This window comes from Eriocheir sinensis, chromosome 12 (genome assembly GCF_024679095.1).
Source record: "Eriocheir sinensis breed Jianghai 21 chromosome 12, ASM2467909v1, whole genome shotgun sequence".
Lineage (NCBI taxonomy): Eukaryota > Metazoa > Arthropoda > Malacostraca > Decapoda > Varunidae > Eriocheir > Eriocheir sinensis.
Window position 1 is genome coordinate 7,803,005 of NC_066520.1, and position 13,404 is coordinate 7,816,408.

The 13,404-nt window shown below is 40.9% G+C and overlaps 1 protein-coding gene across 10 annotated transcripts in view; it reads right to left on the reverse strand.

Moving 5' to 3' along the window:
• The window catches only part of LOC126997354 (protein unc-79 homolog), a 236,389-nt gene that overhangs the window by 183,592 nt on the left and 39,393 nt on the right, over positions 1–13,404 (reverse strand). For 7 of the 10 annotated variants that reach the window (XM_050858417.1, XM_050858421.1, XM_050858416.1 and 4 more), the window contains exons 8-9: positions 6,107–6,217; positions 4,092–4,112 (exon numbers count right to left, since the gene is read on the reverse strand). The exons of 1 other annotated variant lie outside the window; for it this stretch is intronic. In XM_050858417.1, coding sequence (XP_050714374.1) covers positions 4,092–4,112; positions 6,107–6,217 — 132 coding nt within the window. The remainder of the gene's footprint in view (positions 1–4,091; positions 4,113–6,106; positions 6,218–13,404) is intronic. 2 more of the 10 variants (XM_050858414.1, XM_050858418.1) reach the window with 2 other exon arrangements.

Genomic DNA, 13,404 nt, shown 5'->3' on the forward strand with positions numbered 1-13,404 from the left:
CTTCTTCCATTTTATTCCACAATTTGTAAATTAGTATTAGGTCTCCCCTTTCTCTTCTTTGTTCCAATGTTGGCAGGTCCATTTCCTTTAACCTTTCTTCATATGACAATCCCTCCAGTTCTGGAACCATCTTCGTTGCCATCCTTTGTATTCTTTCTAGTTTTTTCACGTGTTTTTTCTTATGGGGAGACCACACAGTTTCGGCATATTCCAACTTTGGTCTAATCATAGTGGTAATCATCTTTTTCATGATATTTTTATTCATGTAGTGGAATGCTATTCCACTACATGAATATCTCCAAATATCCTATTTACATGACTCTGACTGTTGATTATCTTGTATTATCACTCCCAGATCTCTCTCTTCTTGAAATTTTAATATTTCTTCATCTCCCATTCTTTATGTCCATTTTGGTCTCCCTTCACTCTTTCCCATTTCCATTACATGACATTTCTTCACATTTAAGTCTATCTCCCATTTCTTACTCCAATCCCAAATCTTATTTAGGTCCTCTTGAAGAATTTCAGTCTTCACTATTTCTTATGTGTCTCAGCAGTTTCGCATCATCTGCAAACAAGTTCATGTAACTATTTACTTTCTCTGGCATATCATTTATATATACTTGGAAAAGTATTGGTGCCAGTACCAATCCTTGAGGCACCCCACTATCTACATTTCTCCATTCCAATTTCATGTCCTTTACCACTGTTCTCATTTCTCTTCCCTTTAAATAACTTTCCATCCAGTTTTTCATTCTCCCTTTCAATCCTCCTCTATTTTCCAGCTTCCATAATAGTCTTGTATGTGGAACTTTGTCAAAAGCCTTCTTCAAGTCCAAATACATGCAGTCCACCCATCCATCCCTCTCCTGTGTTATGTCCGTCACTCTTAAGTAGAAGCTTAATAAGTTTGTTACACATGAACGCCCTTGTCTAAGGCCATACTGTTTTTCCGTAATTATATTGTGTTCTAGAAAATTTGTCCATTGTTTCTTCATCACTTTTTCACATATTTTACAAACTATACTGGTCTATAGTTCAGAGGTTCTTCCTATTTCCTGCTTTTATGTATAGGGACCACCTCAGCCCTTTGCTATTCCTTCGGTACTTTACCAGTTGATATTGAGCACTTTATGATATCATATACTGGTCCGACCAGCTGATTTCTGCATTCTTCCAAAATAAAACCTGAAACTCCATCCAGTCCAATTGCTTTCCTCTCTTCCAGCTCCTCCATTATTTTATATATCTCTTCTTTAGTTACTATTACTTCCTCCATTTGAACATTTATCTTGTCATCTTGTGGTTCATTGAATTGTGATTCTTTTGTAAAAACTTGTTGAAACCTCTTGTTTAGTAGCTCAATCATGTCTTTAGGATCTTCAATTATCTTATTTCCATCTTTTAGTCTTTCTATTTTTTCCTTTGGTTTGATTTTTCCATTAATAAATCTATAAAACAATTTAGATTCCTCCTTACACTTTTCAACAATATCCATTTCGTATCCTTTCTCTTTTTCCCTCCTTATTTTCACATATTCATTTCTTGCTATCTTAAAGTCTTCTTCATTCCTTTGGTTCTTATTTTTTTAATCTTTTCCACACTGTCTCTTTTTTTTCTTTCCACCTGCACATCTTGCATTAAACCAATCATGCTTTCCTCTTTCTATTGGTTTATATAATGGGACGTATTTTTTTTACTCCTGTCTCATATGCCTCAATGAAAATATCATACTTTTCCTACACGTCATTTGTTCTTTTTAACTTTTCCCAGTCCAGTTCTTCATAATATTTCTTGAGATTTTCTATGTCTGCTTTCCTGTAGTTTCTTCTTTTTTCTTTGTATGATTCGTCTTCCTCAGTGACTTCCTCATCAGTTTCCAACTCTATTATTACATGATCATTTTTTCCCATGGGACACATATCTTAATTCATTTAACCCCTTCACTCCGGCGACGCCGACGTCGGCATCTGACGGGCGTCTGATGGCGTCACTGCTAGTCCTCTTCTAAACCTCTTAATCCTCTTCTTAACCTCTTAAGAGGAAATGGAAGAGGATTAAGAGGAATTTACAGGAGGACTGAGAGGTTAAGAAGAGGATTAATCCTCTTCCATTTCCTCTTGACCCTTTCCATACTGTGACCCTGATGTCTGTGTCACGGATGGAAACGGTTAACGGGTGCACTCCCTTCGTCAGTACCAGGTCCAGTCTTGCTGGTTCATCATCACTCCTGTATCTTGTATTTTCAGTCACCCACTGCATCATTGAGTTTTTCATAGTCAGTTTTAGAAATCTTCCCCCATGCTGTCTCACTTCCTCCACTTTCAAATGTTTCCCAATTTACCTCTTTGCAGTTAAAGTCCCCAATCAAGAAGACTCTTTTATTTGCTTTAAGTAACCTACTCAAACTCTGAATGGTATCGTCTATCATCGTCTCATATTCTTCTCTGTTCCATGAGTTTGTTCTTGGTGGTACATAGGGTGCTATTATCATCATCATTTCTCTGTTTTCCTTCTCCAAGTTAACACTCACTCTTCCGCCTTTCCTTCTCCATATATTACTTATTTCACCAACAACTCTTTTCTCGTCATTATCATCACTCCTCCACCACCTTTACCCCTCGTATCCTTCCTCCATACATTGTAGTTATTGTTAAACACTATTTGAATTTCCTCTTTTAGCTTTGTTTCCGTTAAACACACTATCTTGGGTTCTTTTTCCTTTACGTAACCTTGTAATTCCAATTTTCTAGGTATTATCCCATCTATGGTATGAATCACACTCAAACCCTTAGTTGTTCCAATTTTGTCTAGTTTCTGCTCAATTTTGGCTTTTCCCTTATAAACCATTTCTTTACCCTGTCTCCCAAAACTCTTCCCCCAAAATTTATTTTCTTCCTCTTCTGTTCTTGCACTATTTTTCTCCTTTACCTCTGCTTGCATTTCATTCCATTTTTTTCCTTTCTTCTTCATTTCTATTTTTCTTCATATATATTTCCTTACATTCATGTAATTCTTTTAGTTTAGTTGTTCTATACAATATTTCCTCTGTTACCTGCTGGGATTTTAGTCTTAATTTCATTGGTCTCGTTTTACCTTCTACATAACGACCCAGCCTAACAATCTCCTCCTCCTCAAGGTTATGTAATTCTTCATCATTCAGGTTCTTCAGTAGGTCCTTCACTGATTTTAGGTCTTCCTTTTCCCTTCTTGGTTTATACGATATATTTTTCTCTTTCATTCTAAATATTATTACTCTTTTTCTTATCAGCCACATCCCTTACTAAGTCTCTCTCTCTTTATTTTTTTTTTCAAAACCTTGACCACCTCTTTTTCTACATCTTCCTTCTCCTCTTTCAGTTGCTTTTTAATTACTTCCTTAAAGTTTACATTGACTTTTTCATGTTCTACTTTCCAGGTCTTCATTTCACCCAACACTTCCTCTCACTCTCTCTGTTCCTCCTTGTCCACTATTGCTTTCAGGTCTTCATTTTCCTTTCTTACTACTCCTAGGCCTTTCTTCATCGTTTTTTCATATTTTGCAAACTTCTCTCTCAACTCTTCATTTTCTTGAACTAGTTTTTTTTTCCGTCTTCTAAATTGCGCACTCTTGACCGAAGATCACTTTGTAGTTCCTTACCCTGTGTGTCCTCCTCAATGTTTTTTTACTTTTCCAATCCACTTGTCTAATTTCTTCTCCATCAGCAGCACTCTTTTGCACAAAGCTGACTCTTTACTCCCAAAACCAGAGAAACTAGCATCGTAACATTCGTCTTCACTCTTGTCACTGACCCACACATCTGTCTTTCGTACCTTCCTTCATGCTCCATTTCCTCCTCTTCTTGGTGTTATCCACTCCATATTATCATCCCTCCCACTCATCTTACAACAGTTCAAAATAGGAGATGGGCCCAACCCAGTAACATTGCCCAGACCACGCAAAAACACAACACAAGCAGCCGACAAATCAGCTGATGATGTATGTGTGCATGTGTGTGTGTGTGTGTGTGTGTGTGTGTGTGTGTGTGTAATGAGGGTCTAAGGTGACCCATGCACAAGGTGGGAAGCAAGCGATAGCCTTGGATCCTTACCCTGCGGTGTTGAGCCTTCCACTAAATATTCAAAGGAGAAGAGTTGTTGACCATGTAGAAAACAATGATTGTTAATAGGATTACATATATGTGTACAAATGTATTTATGTATGCATATATATATATATATATATATATATATATATATATATATATATATATATATATATATATATATATATATATATATATATATATATATATATATATATATATATATATATATATATATATATATATATATATATATATATATCATGGGGCTGAACATGTGTAAAAGAATTTACACAAGACAATAAGGTTTAAACTGGCCACATGAGAAAGCAGTATTGCATTCTTTACAAATACTGAAGTCCAATAAACAGAGAAGATACGCTGGCACCACTGAAGCTGCAAGCCAGTGGCAACGCCACAAAGATCATGGCAAAACACATACACCATCATACTTGCTGAAAAATGCATGTTAGAAGCAGATATATAAGAGTATGAATGGATTCAACCAGTAACTGGAATGTCCACCAAGCCATAACAAAAGTTGATAATAAAAGTTGATAATAGTGTTTAAAGTAAAATTACACTTGTGTCTGAATGTGTCAAATGCACTTCTGTTTTGGGGACAACATCACTGTTAGTTACTTAAGTATATATTAAATCAACACCCAGGAGAATGACTTGCTTCATCCTGATAATACATTCAGTACATGGATGTATTTTATTTTTATTTTTTATGATGAGCAAAGTTCCAGTCACTTGTAAGCCAAAAGCACTGGGAGAGGGATATGGGGGTGAGGGACATGCTAGTGGCAGTAGTCCATGAAAGTCAAACAAGAAGGCTGCGTGCAAACATTAACCTGGAAGGAAGGAGACTGTGAAAAGAGTGCAGGCAGGAGACCATTACAAAGCACCATAGCCACCAGTGATATGGTAGGACACATGAGCCTCACACAGGTAAACAAGTGTCAATTCTCACACCCGGATGATCCTTTGTTGGCATGTGTTTGGCAGGTAAGTAACCTGTTTTGGGAAGGTGATAATGAAGTGGTGGTAGTGGTGGTGGAGGTGCTCTGTACTTCCTCTTACATTTTTTAGGGGAATAACTGCAATCTATGTAGTTTATCTTTCTTTAGGGACAAGCACATCCAGGAAAATGGGCAGAAATAGGAGGAGGAGGAGAAAAATTGAAAGAGGAGGAGGATTGGAGGGAGAAAGGTTAGGAGAAGGAGGAGGAGGAGGAGGAGGAGGAGGAGTAAGGGGTGGGGAAGAAAGGGACAAAAATGGATGTGCCTGAGAAGGAAGGGGAAAGAAAAGTGTAGAAGATGGTGGAAATTTACAAGGGAATGAAAGAAGGGAGAAAGGGAGGGAGGGAGGTGTGGGATGGAATATGTGGTAGGAAGGCAGGGGTGGGGGTTAATCTTGAAAAGCTGGAATGTAGTAAACTGAGAGCCATAGCAGAGACATCAAATACAGCTGAGAAATCTGTCTCCTCTGAGGTGATAAGACGACTTGTGTTGAGGCCGGAGGGGAGCAAGAAGAGGTAGTATACATGATGATAAGAGATAAAACCTCAAAAGCTCTTCTCGATTTTTCTAAGTTACGTCTGAAAGTAACTGGTATTTTCTACAGGAGAGAAGGCACTTTCTCCGCCATGACTCACAGCTCTCTAAGTCATTAAAAATCAATAATAATAATAATAATAATAATAATAATAATAATAATAATAATAATGATAATAATAATAATAATAATAATAATAATAATAATAATAATAATAATCTATAGATATGAATCATGAGCACTAAGGGGAGGGAGTACCAAGTCAAGTGTATTATACAAGAAATAATAATCTCTAGGTATATATAATAATAATAATAATAATAATAATAATAATAATAATAATAATAATAATAATAATAAAAATAAAAAATAATAATGTTAATAATAATTATAATTCTAGTTGTAGCAGAAATATAGATAAACGGGACCAGTAGAGTCAGGCAAGGAAAAAACATTGATACCTTTTGGACTCTTCGATTCCCCACTGTCAGAATTTGCAGTCTGGGATATCGAATCACTTTTCGCGGCCTGTGCCGATTTATTGAACATTGCCCTCAACACACTTGATATGTCTAGAAGAGAGAACAACAACTCTGTAGCAGGGAGTGAGAGTAAGTGAGATGGGCAGAGAAAGGACAGCGAGACAAGGGGGACGTTTAGCACATTGACACATGTATGGTATTAATGCCTGAAATTATGAGTGGAATAGGGTAAGAAAAGGAATGGGAATGGAAAGGATAAGCAGAGGAATGCCTCTTTATGATGGGGAAGACAGAGGCTGAGGCAAAAAAAGGGAAGGAAGGAAATGAGGGAGAAAACTTACGATTTAAAAATAAATAAATAAATAAAGTCAGAGGAAGGGGAGGGAAGGAGACAAGGAGGGAGTGATGCCATGTGGTGTTGGTCAACATTGAACGATGACAGATGATCAACATAAATAAGCAAATAACAAAGAGAGCCAAGGGAAGAAAATAAGTAATGATAAGAGAGTAGGGAGAAAGTGAAAATATGAAGGAAAAGAAGGAGCTAAAATACAAAATACATACAAGATTAAGAGCATACTTCTTGTTATTTCAAACCCTGGTTAAGACACTGTTTTTATTTCAGGAAGACTTTGGAGAGTGAGAGAGGGCTCATGGGAGCCCTCTCTCTAACCATGACCTTTCTTCCTGTCACACCTCTTCTTTTCACTGTTCTTCACAAATTCCCACGTTTAGACAAAAGCCTATTTAAAACTTTACTTTTTTCTTCACTTCTTCTAATCTCCCCTCCCATGACTACCACTTCATATCCGATTTAATTAAGCCAATAAACTCCTGAGGTTGTTGCAGTATCAATTACTTCTTTCCTCCTCTCTAAAATTAATGCCTTCCTCATCGTTGATTCTGGGTTGAAGCTTTTACCAAAGCTCTCACTTAGGCTGCCTTCCAGTTACACAGACACAAGTTCCAATGAGAGAGGCTGGTCTCCCTTCTGTCAAGTGTTAACTCAACCTCACAGCAGTTACCACTTACTACATGAAAAGAGGAAGTAAAGACTTGGTTGTAGTTTAAACCCCAGACTATTATTTAAAAACAAGTCTCCTTTATTTGTCTGTTAATGTTCCCTTGAATCAAGCACTACACTGATAAAAATCAGCACTAGAACCCACTGAATAATAAATTCTTACATAAGAGGGAGAAAAAGAAAGATATTCAAATGTTAAGACAGAAAAAAATGAAAGAAATTAAAGTTCAGAGTAAGGAGAGCAACAGAATAAAAGTAGAGGGAAACATCAAAACACACCCCATCGAACAGGAAGAAATAAAGTAACACACAGCTAAAACACCGACCAGTTACATAGGAGTGGCTGGATGAATCAGTCTGTGATCAGCCTGAAACTATGCAGTTGACAGCATAAAAGATGCCCCAAAAGTTTTCAACATTATGAGAAATATCTTATGGAAGGGCTAAAGCCTGAATGCACTTTAACATACTGGTTATCTGTGCTGATTATTGATAATATATTAAAAATACATTCAAGTGCCATGTTGCCAATCCATAAAATCTATAAGGCTTCTTCAGTAAGTAAATCATAATGATAATAAACAAACCAAAAGGGAAAGCTAAAAGTGTGATCCCACTGCTCTGAACCAGCCACTCCTCCTGCCATCAGGCACACCATAATAAAACATCAACATAAAAACTGTGTGGAAAATCAAAACGCAAAGAAAAGTTATGTTACGAAGTGGAGGTTGGGTTGGGGGGGACCATTGAGTGTGGTGGTGGTGGTGGTTATGGTGGTGGTGTGATATACAAAATAAAAATCATCAAGAGTTGTAGGACATATTTAGTCCTAAAATCACCGTCCACTTTCCTCAAGCCAACTTTCCCCAAAAGGCTTGGGATGAGGTAATGTAAACTGAAAAGGGAATGAATCAAACACGATAAGGTAAAAGGGTTGAGGAAAGACATGGTACCTGCTCCTGAAAGCAAAAACATCACATTTGAATTATGTGAGATTATACAATATATATATATATATATATATATATATATATATATATATATATATATATATATATATATATATATATATATATATATATATATATATATATATATATATATAGTTAATTGTGGCATACAAGTCAACTTTTTGAGCCTGAAAAAATCTCTCAAAAACTAGGGGTCGACTTATATGGCTAGGATAAAATGCGAACCTTTACCAGTGAGTGGCAACCGTGGTTGCCCGAATGCCAACTGGGAGCGAGCTGTCTGTTGTCCACATGGATGGAAAACAGTTGTGGGTACAAGCACCATGGATTCAAGCAACCACGTGGCTGTACTGTGGTAAACTAACAGACGACGGCAATGGCTGAGGAGTGAGGAGCAGTGGAAGATGGCATAGCAAGAGAATTGTAAAGTGGACTGGCAGAGTTACTTTATTTACTATTTAATTGACAAGAAAAGAGAACATCCTGTACTGTGGGACCACAGGCATGAAAACTTTGCCAAGAAGAATTTAAAAAAGAAGTGAACAGTCCGTGGTTTGTTTACATTGTGCATACGGGTAACCGACCTTGGCCGTGCATTGTGCATATCTGGAAAAGTTACTGGTTGCCCCTACCGCCAATGCGGTTAGAGGAAAAAGGCCAAGCGTAACACAAGCTTAAAATGTTTTGTAACATGTTACTGCAGTGATTCCCAACCTTTACATCTTGGAGAAATATATATATATATATATATATATATATATATATATATATATATATATATATATATATATATATATATATATATACACAGTAGAGTCCCACTTAGCTCGAGATCAATTAGCACAAACCGCAATTAGCGCGAGCCACCATCTATCAAGAAAAAAAATCAATTAGCGTGAAAGCCTAAGTTAGCGCGAGCAGCCACCACGACTGAATTTTGAAAATTGCGCCAAGCCACCATGATGCGCGGCACAAGCCGCCATGATGCGCAGTACAAGCCGCCATGATGTGCAGCACAAGCCGCCATGATGCACGGCACAAGCCGCCATGATGTGCAGCACAAGCCGCCATGATGTGCAGCACAAGCCGCCATGATGCGCAGCACAAGCTGCCATGATGCGCAGCACAACCCGCCATGATGCGCAGCACAAGCCGCCATGATGTGCAGCACAAGCCACCATGACAAGCCGCCATGATGCGCAGCACAAGCCACCATGATGTGCAGCACAAGCCACCATGACAAGCCGCCATGATGCGCAGCACAAGCCACCATGATGTGCAGCACAAGCCACCATGACAAGCCGCCATGATGCGCAGCACAAGCCGCCATGATGTGCAGCACAAGCCACCATGACAAGCCGCCATGATGCGCAGCACAAGCCACCATGACAAGCCGCCATGATGTGGAGCACAAGCCGCCATGATGCGCGGCACGAGCCGCCATGATGCGCGGCACGAGCCGCCATGATGCGCGGCACGAGCCGCCATGATGCACGGCACAAGCCGCCATGATGCGCAGCACAAGCCAACATGATGCGCAGCACAAGCCGCCATGATGCGCAGCACAAGCCGCCATGATGCGCGGCAGAAGCTGCCATGATGTGCGGCACAAGCCGCCATGATGCGCAGCACAAGCCGCCATGATGCGCAGCACAAGCCACCATGATGCGCGGCAGAAGCTGCCATGATGTGCGGCACAAGCCGCCATGATGCGCAGCACAAGCCACCATGATGCGCGGCAGAAGCTGCCATGATGTGCGGCACAAGCCGCCATGATGCGCAGCACAAGCCGCCATGATGCGCAGCACAAGCCACCATGATGCGCGGCAGAAGCTGCCATGATGTGCGGCACAAGCCGCCATGATGCGCAACACAAGTCACCATGATGCGCTGCACAAGCCACCATGATGCGCAGCACAAGCCGCCATGATCCGCGGCACAAGCCGCGAGAGCCCTTACTTTAGCAGACGACGCCATGTTGATACAGGGCAAGTGCTTTGTTTACGTTGTGGATGTGGATACGGGCAACTGACCTTGGCCGTGTGTGACGCACACCCGGAAAATTTGGATTTGCTGGTTGTCCAAGTGTGATACTGCCTTAAGGCAGCGAGGCCGCTGACCGGGTGAGCGCCGGCAATGACGTCATCGGACTCCCAGCGAATCACAAGCGTGTTTTCTGAGCTCAGCCAATCGTAGGTTTTTTTTTTTTAATGTGAGTGATTATTCTGAGTAATTATCAAACACAAAAGTCAGACCCACGTGTGCACCAAATAATTTTTTTCATATTGGTTACTATATTCAATTAGCGCGAATTCAGTTAGCACGACCGCGTTCATCCACCTAATTCTGGCGCTAAATGGGGCTCTACTGTATATATATATATATATATATATATATATATATATATATATATATATATATATATATATCTATATATATATATATATATATATCTATATATACCTCTCGAAGTTTAGCCGCCGTTCAAGGTATAGCGCTAAACTCGAGGATCGCGAAACTCGAGGTATTGAAAACACTGAAAAAGCGCCTATCTGTTCCGACCCGTGGAGAATTTTTTTTTTTCTTTTACATGTGGGCTATGGCGCTGGTAGACTATCCATCTGGGCCTGATGGTCAGCCCCGAGCCCGTCATGGCACGGGCAACTGTTTATAATGGTGTCATTATAATTGGCTCATGCTGCCCCCAGAAGCTCACATTTTTTCCTCCTTTACCTCCTTTTTATCTAATAATACGTACCTTGTGAAAAGGGAGGAAACAGGAAGAGAGAACGTGTCATTTTAAAGCCACAGATGAAGCTTTACAATTGGCTGAGCTTTGAAAACACAGTTGTGCTTCGATGGGAATCCGATGACGTCATCGCCGGCGCTCACCCGGTCAGCAGCCTCGCTGCCTTGGGGCAGTGTCACACTGGCCGTTTTCCTCTAACCGTTGTGGCTACTGACAATGCCTGTGCGCCTATCTGGGAGCGAGTTGTCGGTTGTCTGTAACCTTTTGTCACGCTGGGCATTTTTCTTCCCACCGCATTGGCGGCAGCTTGGGCAACCGACAAATCCAACTTTTCCGGGTGTGCGTCACACACAGCCAAGGGTGGTTGCCCGTATCCACATCCACAACGTAAACAAAGCACTTGCCCTGTATCGACATGGCATCGTCTGCTAAAGTAAAGGCTATCGCGGCTTGTGCTGCCATTACCCAAGTTATGGCCTTGTTGCATCAGTTAAATGGAAGGAAGAAGCTGTTGTGGGTGTGGCGTGCCTGTGGGTCCTCTGTGCCAGTTCTCATTGTCACCATTGTGCATGAGCAGCCAACACACCCATCTAGACTCTGACCACATAAACACGCGGATCGAGTAACAACAAAGACATACACACACGCACACACCAGACTCATCATGAACCATGGCAGATGTTTCTCACAAACAAAAATGGCTTTGCCATTTCCTAGAGTGTGTTAGAACTTGTTTGGTGAGTGGTTCATACAAACCAAACATACCCAATGGCAAGAAGAGAGCAGTGTTAAAAACGACTGCTCTCTTCTTGCCAAGAGCTAGGTTTGGTTCATGTGAGCCACTCCCCAAATACATTCAAACACACTCAAGAAATGGTGAAAATGTTTCTGCTTGTCAGAACATCTACAATGGTTCCTAATGAGTTCCACATGTGTGTGTGTGTGTGTGTGTCTGTGTGTGTGTGTGTTTATGTGTGTGTGTGTGTGTGTGTGTGTGTGTGTGTGTGTGTTGTTATTCGATCCATATGTTTATGTGGTTGAGTCAAGGTGGGTGGGTTGGCCGCGCACGCGCAGTGGTGACAATGAGAACTGGCATGGAGGAACCACAGGCATGCCACACCCACAGCTGTTTCTTACTTATATTTAACTGCAGCAACAAGTCTATAACTTGGTTAATGGCAGCACCAGCCGCAACAGCCCTTACTTTAGCAGACGACGCCATGTTGATACAGGGCAAGTGCTTTGTTTACGTTGTGGATATGGATACGGGCAACCGACCTTGGCCGTGTGTGACGCACACCCGGAAAAGTTGGAGTTGCCAGTTGCCCTAGCTGGTGCCAATGCGGTGGGAAGAAAAAGCCGTGTGACACCAGGTTATGGAAAATCGTGAACTCACTCCCGGTTGGGCGTACGGGCGTTGCCCGTAGCCCCAACGGTTTGACGAAAACAGCCATTGTGACACCGCCTTAAGGCAGTGAAGCCGCTGATAGGGTCAGTGATGACATCATCGGACTCCCAGCGAATCACAAGCGTGTTTTCAGAACTGTCAGCCAATCGTACGTAAGGCAGCCACCTTCAACTGTGGCTTCAAAACGACCCGTTCTCTCTTCCCGTTTTCTCTCTCTCTCTCTCTCTCACTTGCCATAGCCACAATGTTTGGAGGAAAACATCCAGTGTGATACTACCTTTAAAGGTAGCATGCGTGACGCCGATGGTAAGTAGACGTGACCCGTACGTGTCAAAGCAGCGTGAAACTCCAGGTGATAATGTGCGAAAGTCGGGATGGTAAGAATTTAGGACTAACCGTGAAACTCGGATAGCGCGAAACTCGAGAGGGTACTATATATATAGGGTGAAGTGGACATAACTCATACACGGTCACGAGACGTACAAAGGCCGAATTCTCGAAGCAAAATATTGAGGAAAGTCACTCTTCCCACAGAAGAAAGAGAATGGGACACCAACAGCTGATGCAGCCATCTTGTGCCGCAAGCCTCACGCCTGACACTGCTAGGTGAGTTTTTTTAATTTTGGAATTGTCTGTTGCAATTTTCTCACCTCATAGTATAATGTATGGTGATTGTGAATATGTCTTGACTTTGCTGGTGAAGGTTTCCATGGCGAATATGATCATATTGAAAAGATATTGTTGTGCCGAGTTTTTGTGTTCGTGGGAATCCTGTAAACAAACGTGGGTAGTTCACGAGTCGTACAGCTAGTCAACGCAAAATGTTATTGTAAAGCCTGGTTACATTTGATGAGCATAGAAAACCACCTAAAAATTATGAGTTAAAACACTGCCGTCACTTGCAGAATTGGAAGTCCAAACAATCTAAACTGATACCTCAAAGGAAGCCCACAGTCTAAGGATTACTTTAGGCATTTGGGTTTGAGTCTTGGTGCAAAGCCAGATTTTTAAGAAATTTATTTATAAAATTGTACGGGCCGTGAATACCTCGTGTACAAGCTGTGACCCCCTGGTAACAAGCCGTACAGCAAATGAAAAAATAAAAAAATCTTCCTATGCAAAAAA